We start from the raw sequence: 18590 nt of genomic DNA on the forward strand, positions 1-18590 counted from the left end.
AGGCGCGATAAAAAGGAACCCGGGGGGGGGGGCGGAGAGGGAGCGGGCGGAAGGGAGATTCGTAATGAAAAATTTATTTTATGAGAGGAAGGCGCGATAGGATGGAATGCGGCGGAGACAGAGAAGTGGGAGAAAGATTGAGAACTCGGGGTGCAGGGATTCCTTTATCAAGGCGCATAGTTCGAAAGTCGGAGTCTCGCAGGAAGAATATACATTCTATTGGTTGCTCGATATGAGGTCACGGATTACGGTATAAAAGACGTTTAGGAACTTCTAACGGGGGCCGTTGGTGTCCGAAACCATTTCGCGTGTTTATCCTTTTAGCGAAGCGTAACTGCCGGGGGCACGTACAAAGAGCCCGCGCTCGTTTTCCTCGCCGCCTTTCCGAGAATCTCCACGGAACGTGTTAAGGCCGCGTCCAGATCTGAACGGCGAACCGAACGCCACTTGAGACTCCCTAACGCCGCGTTCCTACGCGTGGAACGTATACTTCTAGCGATTTTAGACTCGTGGTTCGCGAGAGCTAAAGATCGAAGGACAGAGAGTGTTTAGAGTAGCGCAGAACTAAAGGTTTGCCTGCCATACGACACCGAGGAAGGGACCCTCGACCAAAGGAAAGTCAGGCTCGCCGAGATCGGTAAAGTCTCGGACCATCAAAGGAATGGCTCACCACTGTAGTGGTGCATCCCTGTCCCTCTCACCACCACGACTTGTTGTTCTCCTTGCCATTGGGGGTGTCAAGTAGTTTGAAGAAGCAAAACAAGTTGGTGATAAACGAAGAGTGCCCCACAGACCTTCCCAAGCGTACCTGCGCCTACGGTTCGAGATGTCTACGGGACTCTCAGAACAGTTTCACCGTTCGCACGAGCACCGTGTCCGCAGATCAAGCAGCCGCTGTGTATATCTGCATGTATTGCATTTATAAAAAAAAAAACAGACAGCAACAGACCTTTGGTCTGCACTACTCTAAACACTCTCTGTCCTTCGATCTTTAGCTGTCGCGAGCCACGAGACTCTGCCTAAACTGGCGAGAATCGCTAGAAACGTACGTTCCACGCGTAGGAACGCGGCGTTAGGGAGTCTCAAGTGGCGTTCGGTTCGCCGTTCAGATCTGGACGCGGCCTTAGGAAGCAGGCGAGAGAGTTACATCACGGTTCGATCCCCGAAAGCGGTCCAGCCGTCTGATTTAATTGGAGAGGAGTCGTTTGAATGTCACACACATCAGAGAAAGAGTGCCGTCTGATCTCAGCGAATTCCTGGACCTGAATTCGCGGATCTTCTTCGATCGCGCCGTTTTTTTTTTCTATTGGCTGCGGGAAATCGAAAGTGGGAACGCGTCTATACAGAGCGACTTCCTCGAGGAAAATTATTCTCCTCGTAGCTTCCGAGAAGAATGTCCCTATGCGTCAGACACAATTTACGTGCCATCTGGGCATTTGTTTACCTATCGACTTTTCCTGGTGGAGCCACTTTAACCCTTAACTGGTATACTGTCTTTTCAAACGTAACTGTTATCTTGGGGTCGTGGCAGACCCCAAATAAAAAAGGACACAGAAATTTGTAAAGTCGACGTTAGATCAACCTCTATGAATACCTACTTTGTTCGTAGGTAATGTATAAAATAATAGATTCGTAGAAAGTTAAACTATTATGATCAAATTAATTGGAAATTCAGTTTACAAACTTAGACAACCAAATATTTTGCAGCGAACCTTGCGTGCTCGGGGTCATGACTGACCCCAGGATACCAGTTAAGGGTTAAAGCGACGGAAATTAGACAAAAAAAAGGGTGATTCTAGTAATTTCTACTTGTTTTTCCAATCACCTCTTTATCAATCGCGCTACGATTTACCGGACACCGCGCGCGCGTACGTGCATGTGCATTCATACAAACTCATTAGCGTAATTAATGACACGATGAGGCCGTTTCGGTAACAGCCGGCTGGAATAAATAAGCGATAATATTATGTAGATGCGAGCGATCAATCCTGACGTCGCACGATAAGGAAGTGAAAAAAGAAGCGGTGGAAAAATGAATCTGTGTATGCCTCTTTCTCTCTCTCTCTCTCTCTCCGTACACGACGAATTCTCGAGCGCTGTATCAAGCGAACCCGTCGCCCCGTTCGAGCGAGAGTCGCCTCTCGATGTGGAGTGCCCGGATCAGCGATCGCGTTTGGAAAAATTATTTTCGCTACTCGATGCAGAGAAGGAAGCAAGTGGAAGGGGCGGCTACGTAGTCAGACGACGGTTCGCCACGGCTTTGTGCGCGTTTACAAAGTGACTCGGCGGTGTTAAAGTCTGCATAGTTCAATGAGAAATGTTCTCGTTTACGATGAATATATTTACACCGATACGAGGTCTGCACGGGATCCACGGCGCTGCGGAGCGAAGTATGTTCGTTTGCTCGAGTACAGTGCCGTTTAATGAGTGATCTGCTTGGAGTCCAAGTGGGATCGTATTCGATGGGTGTCTTTGTAAGATTCAGATCGCGAAGCTCCGGTCGCGTGAAAAGATGCGATGCTCCTCGTAGAATTTAGGGGGGGGGAGGGGAGGGGGGGATACTGAAAGAATCGACAGTGTAGTGTACTACAACGAACGGGTGAATTATCGCCGCGTCTACGAGACGTTCTCTAGACTCCGAGAAGCGAGTCTCCAGGACGCATAAGTTGGATCGATTGAATACCAGATTCCTTGATCGCAGACGTATGCACATCACTAGCCAAGCAGCCGTATCAAAAGGCATATATAACAATCGAGCGTGGTAAACAGCAGAGTCACTCCTTTCATCCGGCCTCGGAGGAAAAAGCGGCGCTGGCCAAGAAAGGCTCGCTCGTAGAATCGAGATTAATCGCGGAACTAGTGAAACTACAGGCGAGCCGACGCGTTAATAACGCCCGCCGCATCTCCCGGCGAAACGGTTTAAACGCTTTAAACGCTCGCCTCGAATTTGTTTTCCCCGGCGGTGAGTGAAATTAACACGCGGCCGACATTCATTCCGCCGGCGCTAAGTCGCATCCGCAGCGGGTCCACTTCAATTGTCTCCAGTCCGAGACTACTTCGAACACTTCCCCCATTTGAGTGAGGGATCTCTCAAGGAAGACCATACGAAACCTTCTGTAGTTCTCCAACGTGTTCATCTTCACGGACATTACCGCGGAATCAACTGCGAGATTTCTCGGTAAAAACGTGTCTATCATGCTTCCTGTGCCTTCTGACGTGGCTTATAGTAATTCTCAGCAATTATATTCCACCTGCGTGAGTGCGCATTGATTTCTTCAATCCTCAGGGTCTCCGGATGGCTTCTCTATTTACTCGTTTCAATTCACTCGCGGACTCTCTGAAGATATATTTGCATATACGTGTCTGGACGCAGGGTTGAGATATTCGAAGTCGATTTTCTCGAAAAATAAAGCGCGATAGCGAAAAAAGTTACTCTTTCTCTTCGACTTGTAACGAGTAAATAGGTCGAGGAAAAGGAATAAACTTTTTTGATATTCAGCTTCATTTTCGAGAAAATCGGCTTTGAAATTCTTGACGCTGCGTCCAGTAGCGGATAGGAAAAGCTAGGTACCTTAAAAAGTTTATTCAGAATCTTCCAAAATTCTTCTCTACTGTTATCTTAATTCAGAGTTGGGCAAAATGTAATCTAATTACAAATTACAAATTACGATTGAAATGTAATTGTGTAATTCAATTACAGATTACTTTCTGTAATCGTTAATTTTGTCAACCACAATTAAAATTACATTGTAATTGTAAATGTGTAGTACAATTACATTGTAATTGTAAATGTGTAGTACAATTACATTGTAATTGTAAACATGCAGGACAATTACATTGTAATTGCGCAGGATATCTACATTGGAGAGTAATTACATTGCAATTGTAATCGAAATTTTGCAGCGCAATGACATTGCAACTGTGCGAAACAATTCCTTAGTTATTAAATTGTAACTATTTGATCGTAGTTACAATTGAACAATCCGACGATCTTAAGAAGACATTACTTTCATAATACATATCTTTTAATCGATTTGTTGGGGAGATTGTACCGCTTCCTTTACGTAGTTTATAAGCAGGTGTTCACTTGAGAGTAAAGCTCGCGCGAGCAGATCTTGAGAGTATTTCTCACAAGTGGACAGGACACTACGTCCGAGAGTGACTGACGGAGAATGACTTTTAAAGGCAACACCCAAACCAACGCGGAAATGTGAACAGACTCATAAGCCGCCGCGTTTAGTAAAGTGCTGCGAATCTATCGCGGCGAAATATATTCGCGGCGGCAGCGGATCAGATAAGGCAGCAGTGTTTTATACGTGGTGGCTTATGGGCAGTGTTATCTGATCCGCGGCGGATCCGCTCCGCGCGACGAAATTCGCGTTGGTTTGGGGGAGCCTTAACTCTCAGATAGCGGACGCGTTGTGAATTGCTCTCGAGTAATATTACTATCCGACAGTTGCTTCCGAAATACGAACCAGCTTCGTATTCTGCAAGTGCTATCGCGAGACAGACCGAAAGGGATGGTCGAGGGATGAGACCTTCGCCTTAATTAATTTTTATGAAGAGGGTTCAATACTGTGGAACACGAAAGATACCGACAAGGAGAGGTTTTTAGGTGTCCGCCTCCGATTACTTTGGTTTTTGGATATGTTTTAGAGGACTGAAAAATAACAAGTATGCTTTTTATTTTGGTCCGTCTGCATATTTACGGAGTGAGACCACCCCTCAAAGTTCATAAGAAAAGGTACAAATGTAACTGACGACGAAAACATCGTCCATACAGCAAGTTATAGCGCGAATTAAATTTATATCAAGTTTTATTCAATAGAATGTTATAATATTCTTTAAACTGACAATAGGAACTTTTGTACCTCTTCTTATGAACTTGGAGAAGTGGTTTATCCCGTAAATATACAAACGGGCCGAAATAAAAAAAAACACGCATTTGTTAGTATTTTGGGCTTTAAAACATGTCCTAAAATCAAAGCAATCGGTGGCGGACACCTAGAAACCTCTGCTTCTAAGTTTTTGCACGCCCATGAATCATGATTACGATCTCACCTCACTCCTATACCGATATCTAGGAAACGATCCACACAGATGTGCCTGATTCCGAATAAATACCAAAATATTTTTATGAATATCTCAAAAACTAAAGCGGACCGCCGATTATACCAGTTTGCAAAATAAATAAATAAAAATTGCGCAGCAGATGTCACTATCTTTTTCTTATATAAAATGGTCCCCTGATTCCGAAAATAAGGTCTAAAATTTTCTATGGATGCGTTTTCGGGATATCGACAGGTGAAGTTTGTACCTGTCTGTCAAAAAGGTAGTCCCATTTAATTGCGAATAACCGATATGGGAAAATTATATCAAATTAAAGATAATTAAATCACCAACAAAGTGTACCTCACAAATTTTTCAAATTCCTCGAATGATATAAAGTAGGTATATTATTATTTTTAAGAGCAACATATTAACAAATACAAAATTTAATATTTCTTTCTAAAGAAATTGTTCTGTTTCTCATTTCTTGTTATTAATTTATTATTATAGGCGGTATCATAAATGCTTTTAATTTGTTTACAATTTATAATCCTGTACTGAAATTAATATTGTTACACCAGTTTGACGAAATCATGACTGACTAAGAATTCAGCATCTATAACAAAACGTTAAAAAATGCTATTGTTTTCGCAGCAACAACTATTTGCTAATTGTAATCGTAATTGTAATTGTTTTGCACTGTGGGCAATTACAATTACAATTGTAACTGTGCAAAACAATTACAATTACAATTGTAATTGTGCCCCACAGTTACATCTGCACAATTACAATGTAATTGCTCTGCACAATTACAATGTAATTGGTCTGCACAATTACACTGTAATTGCTCTACAAAATTGCAATTGTAATTATAATTGTGCAGAGCAATTACATTCGTAATTAAAATTACATGTAATTGCAAATTATACAGTAATTGCTAAATCGATTACATGTAATTGCAATTACTTTTTAATCGGAATTACTCTGTAATTGCAATGAAAGTAATTGATTACATTTGTAATTGATTATGCCCAACTCTGTCTTAATTCCACAACTACTCGACCAAATAATTTCTACCTAACGCATTGCGATCCTCTCGAGTGCTCGACATCTCCAAGCGTAATCCATCGACTCGCTCCGCTTCATCGCGGAGTTCCCCGCCGAAAGTGGCCCAGAGGCGAGCGTTCACCGAATTACCGAGGAACCGTCTCTCTCGTATCTTCACCAGCTTCGTGGTCCATCGGCGCTCTCTCGCCACTGTTAGCTGCTCGGACGCATCGGCCGCGAAGGAGCAACAGAGGCGACTGTTGCACGGCGCGGCGAGTAGATACGTATCTTCCCTTGGCCGGGGGTCCGGCGGGGGATGAAGAGCGAAACGGGGGGAGCACGGAAGGAAAAGTGCGCTCCCGATATTAATAAAATGGAATGGAGCGAAGATAATCCGTCGATGCGTCATCCACGACGCAAAAACAAAGCCCAGGCTGAATGAGGCGCGCGACGAAGCGGCGGCGCGGGGGCGTGTAGCGTTAACCGGTCGCGCTTCGGGATAAACGAAAGAATGGCACGAGGAGCGAGGTAATTAATCCGATAAAACGGGAATACTCTGTGTAACGTTGCATAATGCGAATTCCATAATCATGAGGCGAGAGAGCACAGCCTGCGGCGTTGTTTTTCTCGTAACACACAACTGTGCTGCTCGTGATAGCCGTGATTATGACAAACGCGCGTCGCCCGCGATGCCATAACGAAGCCTCGATTCTACGCTTCGCGTTGCCGTGCTCTTCCTTCCGCCTGGCCTCATCCCCGGTCCGCCTATAATCCTGACCTTTTTTGCGCTGCTTTCGGTTGAAAAGTGACTGGCCGAATGGGGGGACAGAGATCGGATACCTGCGATCCGTTCTTTGCCTTCGAATCCTTTCTCTTTAGGTCCACTCCGAACTTCTTCGTAAGGTTTAAATTATTATAGGAAACGAAGACGAGATAGGAGAGGCAATTGAACGATCTGCTGAGACTACTATGGCAAATGAACTAACGAAGCAAAAATTTGTAGTCCACTTGGAGGCTAAAGGCCGTCGCGCATTTTGGTGAAACGCCGGGAGTCGAAGGAATTAATAATAATTAACTCATTGTCGCTGGGCAGTTTTTCATAACCTTTTCTCCGCGTTTCATCAAAATGCGCGCCGGCCTTAAAGCCCCTTGCGTCGCGAGGTTCGAATGCGACGTCCCGAATCGTGAATTTGTAACGTTTGGGGATCGGCAATCGGCTAGAAGCGCGGGAAAGGCGTGGGCGAAAGGGTGGGAACGCGGAGGGTGGAGCAGGAGAGGAAAGTTTTCGCTTGGACAGAAAGGGCAGGGAGATTCGACATTGCAGATACAGTGGAGCACTTCATAAATCATTCCCGCGGACGTGTATCCCCGCGTGCATCCGACCTGCATAACAGCCGTTGAACTTGCGAAGCACTCGAACCGGACACGTATCTGACCATGCGTGACCAGGAACGTGGCCGATTCAACTTGGTAGAAAGTGTACACGCGGCGAACCGATCCGATACAATGTTTTACTTGCTCGAAAGTTGCTGGCCGAGCGAGGGGATCAGCGATCCGGCGATTAAAACAGATTCGAGGGGTTAGCCGTCTTCGGGACGACGAGGCGGAGACCTTGACGGATCGCTGGGATTCTAGAGCCGGGTGTACCTACGTTTCCTGTTTTATCGCGCATAATAAATTGATCGCGGCCGGGTTGAAATTTTACGACCGCGATAAACCGAATACCACGAGATCGTTACACCTAACGTTCGCGCGCCATCAGCGGTACAGTCGCGTTTCGATTACCGACCCGACGTGTCAGTCTATCGGGGATAGAAAACGAATAAGTTTTTGCCTGCTAGCCACGTCTTGTTTCGCTCGTGAATCGATTCGATCCGGGTGCAAGGAGGCGCACTCGGTGTTGGTAGTTACGGGATGACTCGGTAAACCGGAGAACCCTAGGGAGACTTCTATCGAGCTCCACTCCCCTACGATTAGTAAGACACATTGCGAGGAATTTTGGTAGATTGATTCAAGTTCGTTGGGGAAGAAATTGCGGAATGAGTCGGGATACGTTGGTGGCTGGAATTTGGGAATGCGAGTGGCGGTAGGAGAAGTCCTCCCAGGGTTAATAACGATTGAGTCCGCCCGAGTCCGGCAATCCCGAGCGATCTCTGCCCTGCGCCGAACAAAGCGAGGCGGACGCTTGTTACTTTTCACGGGCACGCATCGATAAAGGTTCGTTCGGCTTGTCTGATTCCAGATACTGGCGCGCCCTACGTATTATACAAGGACAACATGGAGAGACCCCAGGGGCAATGGGGCCCGGGGCCGGGATCTCTCCAGGACGGGGGACTGTACCCGCAGCAACAGCAGCAACAGCAACAGCAGGGCTCCTCCTCGTCCGGCAGTCCACAGCAGGCCTGTGGTCCCCCTGTCGAGGGAGAAAGCGGTCCCCCGCCTTCGTTGGCCTCTCCCGTGCCCTCGCCGTACCCCTCGGCACCGCCCGAGCCTCAAGCCTTAACCCCACCTGATGACGATATACAATCGAATCAAGCCACCTCTCAGCAGCAGCAGCAGCAACAACAGCAGCAACAGACGCAGGCGCAAGTGCAGCAACAACAGCAGCAGCAGCAGCAGGTCCAACAGCAGCAGCAGCAGCAGCAGGTTCAACAGCAGCAGCAGCAGCAGCAACAGCAGCAACAGCAGCAACAGCAGACGCAACAGCAGGATCATTCGCCGCAGCAGCAACTGACGCCGCATGAGGTGGACCGCAGCGATTGCTTCCCAGGTGCCGGGGAGCTGCAGCAGTACCCGCAGCACTACTTCAAGGAAGCCAGGCCGCATCCATCGCCGTCGGTGCCGCCTCACATGCTCACGCCAGGCGGCTTCTCGGCGCTGCACTACCTGAAGCAGCCCGGCGTGATGCTGACGTCCCTGGGCCAGGGGGACGGCGGGCCGAGTTTGGACAGCCACCAATACGCCAGCCCCAGCGCGCCGAACATGGTGACAGGGCTGCCGGACATCGTCCAGCAGAGCGGCAAGTTGTCGAAGGCGGCGAACAGCGATCTACGATTGTTCAAGTGTCTGACGTGCGGGAAAGATTTTAAGCAGAAGTCGACACTGCTGCAACACGAGCGGATCCACACGGACAGTCGGCCGTACGGGTGTCCGGAGTGCGGGAAGCGGTTCAGGCAACAATCGCATCTAACGCAGCACCTGCGCATACACGCGAACGAGAAGCCGTTTGCTTGCGTGTACTGCGAGCGTACGTTCCGGCAGCGCGCGATCCTCAACCAGCATCTGCGCATCCACTCGGGTGAGAAGCCATACCAATGTCCGGAGTGCGGAAAACACTTCCGTCAGAAGGCGATCCTGAATCAGCACGTCCGCACACACCAAGGCGAGCATTTCTCTCTGCCTCCCAGACTCCCCCAGAGGGCGTCCACCACAACCACACTGACCCATTCACCGGTTCTTACTGTTACTATCACCACCGACGCCACCACCATCGTCATCTCTTCGTCATCGTCGTTTTCTACGTCTATCTATATTTAACGCTTGCCGCCACCGTCACCTTTCGCCGTCATCTCGTCTCTTTCTCCGTTCACCATTCTCCGCTCGCTCGAGACAGAGATCTTCGGACTAACAGTTCACCCATTCTCTCTCCATTCTATTTCGTTTCTGATCTCATAGCCCCCTGCATACTAAATCAATGCCCAAGTCCATTCGGCCGCCGGTGCTATCCCAAAGTCTGCCAGGGATGATCGTCCGTCTCCCGTAAGCCAGCCAAGAGTAGGAGCCTTTGGGTAACGAAGGCTCCCACCGTTAGTATGCAAGGGGTTAGTCCGCCTTGTTCCTTCGCTTGTCCAACAATTCGTTGAAAATTCGATCGAAGGATCGGCCTCGTTGCCGCCCAAGGCCAACCGAGGAACGAGAACGGTCGAGCTGGACGCGAGAGTGCTGGTGAGCTGTGAGATAGAGGAGCGTCTCACCCACGTCCTCCCCCTTCTAATCCCAGTCTACTTTTTCTCTCCTTTGCGAGCCCGCTCTTCGTTGCATCCTTCCAATTCGCTAATATATTAATACGCGCCCTCTGTTCTCGCATCTACTTTAACGCCGCCTAGCTCCCAGTAACGATCCCGCTATTAAACGCGTCCTTTCGTGAAGGTGGAGGAGGTGGATCGCGGACCTGCCCGTCTATAACTGGTTACTGACCGCGGCTAATTGTTGCTTTATTAACTAGCTGTCTATGCTTGACGCAAATTCCACTCAAGGGGTTCGACTAGTTAACTCCTCCGTCGTTCTAGCCATCGATTGGCCATCGCAGGCAGGAAGCCTTGGGTACTAAGAATACCAGAGAGCTATCAAATAATTTGCATCAAGCATAGATCGCGATTGGTCCTTCAAGGGAAGCTAGCTAGCTTCTGGGGTTCGTGGGTTGGACGCGACGTCCCGTTACAAGTAGAATAGACTTTCGGTGTATCTATCGGCACGTATGTAGTTAGCCCCTCTACTGGTCGCGTGGCACCGTAATCCGGGCGACTAACAAACTTCCTCCAACGACCTACTCGCGGGGTCAGCCGAGGATGAACCTGGTTTCGCTGTTTGTTACAGACGTGAGCCCGCATCTGATCTTCAAGAACGGGATGACCCCGACACTCTGGCCGCAGGACGTTCCGTTCCCCCCGGAGGAGGGCAAGGAAGAGGTGGCGTCTACGTACGGCGACACGAACACCCAGTCGGGCACGTTCAGCCCGGCGCCGGACGCCAACTCCCTCCAGTATCCTGCCTACTTCAAGGACTCGAAGAACGGTAGCCACACGGTGTTCGGGCCTGGCGGCACCGGTGGCTTCGGCGCCCTGCAGTACATCAAGCAACAGGGCGGTATCAAGAGCTGTCTGTCGGACGTGATACAGCACGGACGCTCCGCGGGGATGCCCCTGTACGTGCGCTGCCCGATCTGTCAGAAGGAGTTCAAGCAGAAGTCGACGCTGCTGCAGCACGGCTGCATACACATCGAGTCCCGGCCGTATCCCTGCCCGGAGTGCGGCAAGAGGTTCAGGCAGCAGTCCCACCTCACCCAGCACCTACGCATCCACACGAACGAAAAGCCGTACGGCTGCGTCTACTGCGGCCGTAACTTCCGCCAGCGCACAATACTGAACCAGCATGTGCGCATCCACACCGGCGAGAAGCCGTACAAGTGCCAGCAGTGCGGCAAGGATTTCCGTCAGAAGGCGATCCTGGACCAGCACACGCGCACCCACCAGGGTGACCGGCCGTTCTGCTGCCCTATGCCCAATTGCAGGCGGCGCTTCGCTACCGAGCCCGAGGTGAAGAAGCACATCGACAACCACATGAACCCGCACACGGCCAAGATGCGTAGGAACTCGGCCAGCGACACGAAGCCGCCCGCCCCGCCGGCCGGGCTGGGTCCAGTGCCAGTACCGCGGGGCCTCACGCCCACGGTAGTGAAGCCCGAGCTGTACTTCCCGCAATGCTACGCGCCGGCGTTCAATCATCAGCCGCCAGTGTCGACGGCGCAGTTCCCTGGCCAGGCGAACGGGGTGTCCGTTGCAGCCGAGTTTAAGCCACCGATCGGTCTGCCGCCACAGTGACTAACCGTCCATCCTGCCGCCTACTAGCAAGCAGGACTACCGCTGAGGTTTCAGCGATGCTTCGGACACGCGCTGCAGACAGACGCCACGCCGTCGGGCGTCGCGGCGCACCGTTGCAGCCAGCAGCCGATCCAGCAACACTACCCGTGACATTTATCGTGCATTTACTACTAGGCTCTTCCTTTTCGTTCCGCGGCTCCATTCTTTTCCTCGTTCCATTGGTTCGCGGGGCCTCGGACCGCGTCGTCGCCAGCTAGCGTACCCGAGATGCTCGACGGTGAAACCGAGAGGACCATCGGGGTCGCGCGTTTCCGTTCGTCGTGTGCAATAATAATCGTGGAGGAGGAATGAGGAGGGTCGCGTACTTCACCGGTCGATACCGTTCCGGCTTCTTTATTCCCGTCTCCGCTCCGTCGGGGCTCTTCCCGAGGATCGAGAGCGGAGGACAGTCGACGTAGCTCGCGGAGTCACCAAACGATCCCCTTCCGCGCCATGTCTTTCCGATCATCGATATCAATGGTTACCTGACGAATACTCTCCGCTCCTTTTCGCGACAGCCGAACGAGACTATCGGTGGAAGCCGAGTCAGCTGGCCGTCCCAAGGCCACTTCAACCGAAGCGAATGATTCCCGAGGAGGCCGCGACTTTAGCCCACGCGAACTTGTTTGCTTGAGAGACAGAGAGCGCGCGCTTACAGGCTTGGGTTTTCTGTCTTTTAGATAGATGATAGGGATCGAGATAGCTCCACTGTGGCCTTGAGCGGCCGATCGATCCTGTCCTCCCATTATAGAACGCGCGTTTTCAGATACAGAAACGCAAGGCGATCAGGGACTCCGCGGGCTGCGCCGCTCTGCAAGGGGATAAGGCCGGGCGGTAGCCAGACATCGGTCACCGTCGAGCTCTCCGCTCGCGCCGTAACGCGGCGAATCAAACCAACGAAGAATCTCGTCTATTCACCCGATACTGTATTTTTTATATATTAATGAGTAATTAACGAGGTACCTTCTCGCGTTTATTTCGTGGATGATAAGCGAATAGCTCGAGAGAGTTCGGTGGTTCCGGGCAGGCAGGCCGTCCGAGGTGTCGTTCGTCGCGCACCGTTTACGCTCATTCGAATCAGCGTATCGCCCCGGAGGCACCGGGGCGCGAACACGCTCGGTTTCGACCAGAAATAACAGACAGACAAACAAACAAAAAAAGAAACAAACGATTGTGATACGATATTTAACTTGCCTATGTTTAAAGAAGCAAAAAAAAAAAAGAGGAAGCTGAAGAGGAGGAGGAAGAATGAGGTAATGGGATTCGGGAGGAGGGTACGTAGCCTCGAGAGGGAGGCGAGCACACGACCACGAGAAGAATGCCTGTAAATATGTAAAGCCGTTCACTCCGACGAACGAAACAAACGTAAAAAAAAAAAAAAGGAAAACACGCCGAAATGGTGCGAAAAAGAGCAGAGGGGATGTGCGTGCGTGGTGCGTGTATGCGTGCGTCCGTGTGAGAGTGAATCGAATGCGCGTGCAGGGTCGGGGGTTGAAACGAGAGAAACGGAGGATACGCGAGTAGGTAGGACACGCCGAGGGAATACAAGAAAGAGGAAGAAAAGAACGGGAATAGAGGAGGAAGGAGGAAGGAGAAGTTCGGGCAGAAGGACGAGAAAACAGAGGAGGTGGTAGGGTAAGAATGGGCGGGGGAGATGAGAGATGAGAAAAAGAACGGGGGAAGAAGAGAGATTAGGTGGGATTTACGAGGACGGCGCGCGCTGTCCCCCTCCAAAAAGTGTGCTGAGCCATAGCTTTCGGGTACGACAAGTTGACGGTGACGATAGTTCCCGCGACGGGGAGGTATGAGACTCTTGTATATTATATATAGTAATATTTGAATGTATATTTATACGACAGGTTATATTATTCTATTAATCTATAATGATGATATTTTGAATCGGTTTTAAAATCAGATTGGTGCTGATATATAAACACTTAGGTAAGCGAAACGAATGAGGAGGGAACGTGGAAGAAGGCTGAGACACCGTAGAGTAGCGTAAGTAGGGTAGTCGATAGAGTAGCTCAAAGTGAAAAGAAGAGTAAAGCCCGAGAAAAAGTGGGAGGGTGGGGAGGGGAAAGGACGGGGATAAAAAAGACTTTGGAAGGACCCTCGTGATGTCCGCTCATCCGGAACTTAATAATAATAATATTAATGAATAATAATAATAATGATTATCGTCGCACTAGCCGGTGTAATGAAAAGTGAAAGAATATTTCGTGGCAATACTTAAAACCAGACGGGACGCGAAGGAGAGGGGGAAAGAGGTGGGAGGGAAAGATACGAGGAAATTTCAACGTACTAGAGAATAGTCTTTTAAATTTCTATATTAAGACGTGTGATCTCTCTAATTATTGTACATTATATATATATATAAATATTATGATGATCTATACCTATAGAGAGCGAGATGCATAAGTATATATATATATATAAATACGATTATACGTATATTAGGCGTTCTACAGTTAGTCTTTTATCGTAATTAGACACAGAGATGATCTGAGAAAGATGATTAATTGCGCGGCCATATTCTCTGTGGCCTGTTCGTAGTGCCTCGGAATTGCTGCTCGCGGCAGTGATTTGACCGTATTTTAGGAAGGTATATTATAATAATTATATTGAGAACTGCAATTATCGATACTCTGATACAGTACTAAAAAAGAAAAAAAAACAGAAAATACGGAAAAAGAGCAAGACGAGGGGTGGGGAGAGGTCGGGGAAGAGGGGAGGTGCAGAGAGGAAAGGAGGGAACGTGTCGCCAGGCGTCACGCTAATCGACTCATTATTTAATTATTAGAGATATCTACTTATATCGCGTTTACGAGACATTAGAAGGGAGATAAAGGAGAAGACGCGCAAGATACGATCCGTTGTGCCGATATTCGTTATCACCAAGCTCTGTTCGCTCGCGCGCGTTGCTCCTCGCTCTCCCCCTTTCTCGTTCGCCGCCAGCGCGTTCAGAACGCCCGGAACGAGGAAGGGGGTGCTTCGGACGAACCGGGAAACCTTCGGGAGAACCGATCTCCATTATCCGCGAGCATTATCGTCGCGGTGCTCGCGATCTATCTGGACTTGTTTAGGTTGTTTTAGGAACAGTCCGCAGCGACACTCTTCGCTACACGCCTCGCGATCCGGATCACCGAGTTTCCGCGGTTAGTTCGATCGTCGATCGCCGATGCTCGCATGCCTCTTCGCGGCGTTATTAACCGTAACGATCTCCCTTCGCATCGTCGATTAATCGAGCGACGAATAATCGCCCGTAACCACCATCGACCGCCAATTGTTATCCCCCATTTTTTATCTCGATTTTTTTTTCTTTGTTAAATTCCCAACCGTCGGAAAATACGCCCGCAGCGCGAACAATAATTCAATCCTTGCAGGCCGCGACAGGAACGCGTCCGCGAGCGTGAACGCGTGAAATATTGTTCGCCAATGAAATAATAATTGGTTTATTATGTGTCGGTCGACGGGCAACTATCGCCGCGTACCATCCAGAGACAATCATTCGTTGAAAACGCGCATTAACGATCCGGCCATGCGCGCGGTCCCGTCGAAGTATCTTAATTAGCGTCATTCGTGGATCGCGCTCGATTCGATTCGAATTTCCGGAAAACTCGCTCGCGACGCGGCGTGCAGTACGACTTCTACCCGGGGGGGATAATTGGAGAACAGCTTTCCTACGCAATGTTTCTTACTGTTTCGGTTCTTTAAGTGTTCCTTTGCACCAGATCTCCGCGTTGCGTTTCATATTTTTTTTTACTATTCATTGCTCCCTTGAACCACGCGGGAAACGAGAACGAAACGCGAGATGAGTTCAGATTTCAGATACCAGCAAGCTAGCTGACAGAGAGGAATATTCGAGGGTAGATTGGAAACAATTTCCAGAATTTTTCGATAATAACCTTGGGGAAAAATTCAATGGAAAAGGGAATCTTGTTTCAGTGGCGAGAAGAGGTGCTCGTCGAAGGGCGTCGGTGGTGTGACAAGAGGAACGGGTTCGGTGCTCCGCCGAGCGACAAAGATTGCGAATCTCGACGTTCGCTGAAAATTAAACGGAATTCGAATACATACTCGATTCGGGGGTTGGGGGGGCTGGATTTGTCGCGTCGATTGAATCGAAGTTCGCGGGCGTCAGACTAGGGGTTGGAAATGGGGGGTCGGGGGGGGGGGCGATGTGAAAGATGACTATTTGTTGTAAACAAAGTTGTAGATACGAACGAGATCTTGTTTATTGTTTTAACTGGTCGTACTCGATGTAACGATATATCGCCTCATATCATACTATTAATTATTAATTATCGCTATTAATTATTAATTATTATTAAGTTTCTTTGAGAGAGAGAGGGAGAGAGAGAGAGAGAGAGAGAAAGAGAGAGAGTGTGTGAGAGAAAGAAAGAGAAATTTTGCATACGGTGCAGTGGTTAGTTTCGTTCTGTTTTTTATAGAGTTTTTCACCTTTTCTACTCTAGTATTCCGTTTTTTTTATATATATATATATATGTATATATATATTTGGTCGACTGTAACGGAACGCTCCATCGCACTACGATGTCCGACATTGTTACACGTTACAATTCGTTTCTCTCGTTTTTTTTCCTCTTTTTTTTATACACGCTACTTTTGTACACAAAGTAATCGACTACTAGTGCTTATGCTTGTTATAATCTTTAATCTCGCAGTCACAAAATCGGCCGTGTGATGTATAAATATATATATGTACTATACATATATATGTATATATATATATAAATATATATATGTACTATACATATATATGTGTGTGTGTATATATATATATATATATATATTTATAGTGTGTTGCGGATGAGAAGATGTTGATTGGTGAATGCAATGTCGGATTGGTTTTTAAACTGTTTTATCTCTTTATATATATATATGTATATATATACATTCATATGTATATGCATATGAATATTTTATACAATCCGCGAAGAATCTCGCAATTCGAAGGAAAAACGGTGAAAAAGAATGAAGGAAACCGATGGCCAGCTGATCTGGCCCGACGACGACAGGGGCGCGTTATATTTTTTACTTTTTAAGTTCCGTGTATACGTACTCCGGCCGCGCGCAGAACTCGTTGCGAACTGCTGCGAAACTGGTTTGGGGTGGTTGGACGACGTCAGAGCCTTGTGTGGTGCCATTTCGATCGACGGAACAGCTCTCTCGCGCGCGCGAGAGAGGCGTTTCAGCGCTGCGAAAAAAAAGCAAGTGGGGGGGTGGGGGGTAGGAACCGCGCGGGTGGCGGGCACTGTGATATCGATTCGCTAAGCGGTAAAAAAAAAAAAAAAAATAAAACTGGGGGATAATCAAGAAGAGAACATCGGCCGGTCAGAATTCGCGGGGATCTCGCGGGCACGTGGGAACGATCGGGTACGATCCACGAGGTTGTTGTGACGCGTTCCACGTATGTATACGATGTTACGATACGTTTATTTGTAAGCGACTTTTAACTATTTCTAGTGTGTACAGTAGGGGCGCGCGATCGTGGACGAACGAAATCGTGGTTCGTGGATCGCCTCGTCCCGGCGCGCATCCGCGAGGCTCCTTCGGGCCTTCCCGGGGGCCGAGAGCCTCGGAGCCGAAAGTTGCTGGCTCGACGGCCGAGGAGTATGCGGAGATAGAGGAACGAGGGGGGAGAAACCGCGCGCGTCGTCGTTTCGAAGTCGATCGAATAACTATTTCGCGACAGCCCGACGTCGTCCCATCCCCTCGCCAACCCCTTGGCGAACTTGTTAATCGTCTATCACGCCTATCGCTACGATTAATGCATTTACTATTATTATTATTTTTGTCTGTCTTTCTTTATTATTTATCGATTGTTGGCGCGTTTACATCGAGAGGGGAGGAGTAAACCGATTTAGCCCGCGCGCGCGCGCGCGCGCGCACGAGTAGCACCGTTTTGTTCGTCTGTATACGTAAACGCGAGGGAGAAGAACAAGGCGATCTGTGTTTCTCGAATCTTGTTTTATCATTTACTGTTATTATTACTCTTTTTTTTTGTAATTTTGTAATATCCTCCGTTTTATTTTTTCTCCAATTTTTCGTGAAAACTATCCGGGTTGTGTGCTTTCAGACGCTAGAGAGACCCTCGCGGGGCGCGTCATCCTTCGTCGTCCACTGAATGCTCAACATAGATTAGGTTAAGGCTTTATATATATATATATATATATTATATATATTACATAACGGTTATATATGTATAAATTATTGTTTTCTCTCCTTTATAAGACTCAGGGCTGCGGGGCCGGAAACGGTGCCGAAGCCTCGCGACAGGATGACGCGACCCGAGGAAAGATCTCTCACTTTTCTCTTTTTTTTTCTCTCTCTTTCTTTTACTCTATCATTTCTCCTAGTTGCGTTCGGTTCCGTTCGCGGTCGTTTTCGTCGTAGGAACCAGAGATCCTCCCATCCCCTTTACACCTCCGTCTTGTTTTTTCTTTTTATAGTATTGTTAATTTATACCGACGTCGAACGATTCGCTCCCCCTTGCCCACGAGACCGGGAGAGGCGCGTCCACCAACAGTCCCCTCCCCCGTACGCCCGGCGCGCTCGACGCCAGATCTCGCTTTCAAAATTTAGCTTTAATAGTTCCCGGTGCGGACACTGATATCCAGGTGCAATATACACACGTTACACACAGAGACAGAGGACAAGCGCGCGTACACGGTTAGGATCGTGGCCGCGGTGCGTTGAAAGCCATGCGAGTTTCGCTGGGAACAACAGCCGTGGAGAATAAATTACGTTTCCCGCGTCGATGTCCCCCCCGCTTTGGAACGAAAGATTTCCCATTACGTTCCACGAGACGCATTTGCTCCTCGCCGGCAAAAAGAA

The 18590-nt window shown here is 48.7% G+C and overlaps 1 protein-coding gene across 6 annotated transcripts in view; it reads left to right on the forward strand.

Annotated features, from left to right (window-relative positions):
- LOC143377776 (uncharacterized) overlaps positions 1 to 16491 on the forward strand; it is a 35183-nt gene extending 18692 nt beyond the window's left edge. For 2 of the 6 annotated variants that reach the window (XM_076829465.1, XM_076829470.1), the window contains exons 2-3: positions 8339 to 9478; positions 10693 to 16491. In XM_076829465.1, coding sequence (XP_076685580.1) covers positions 8339 to 9478; positions 10693 to 11696 — 2144 coding nt within the window. In that variant the 3' untranslated portion in view covers positions 11697 to 16491. The remainder of the gene's footprint in view (positions 1 to 8338; positions 9479 to 10692) is intronic. The other 4 variants (XM_076829466.1, XM_076829468.1, XM_076829469.1 and 1 more) reach the window with 4 other exon arrangements.
- Positions 16492 to 18590: the final 2099 nt, after the last annotated feature.

The sequence above is a fragment of the Andrena cerasifolii genome, chromosome 16 (assembly GCF_050908995.1).
Source record: "Andrena cerasifolii isolate SP2316 chromosome 16, iyAndCera1_principal, whole genome shotgun sequence".
Classification (NCBI taxonomy): Eukaryota; Metazoa; Arthropoda; class Insecta; order Hymenoptera; family Andrenidae; genus Andrena; species Andrena cerasifolii.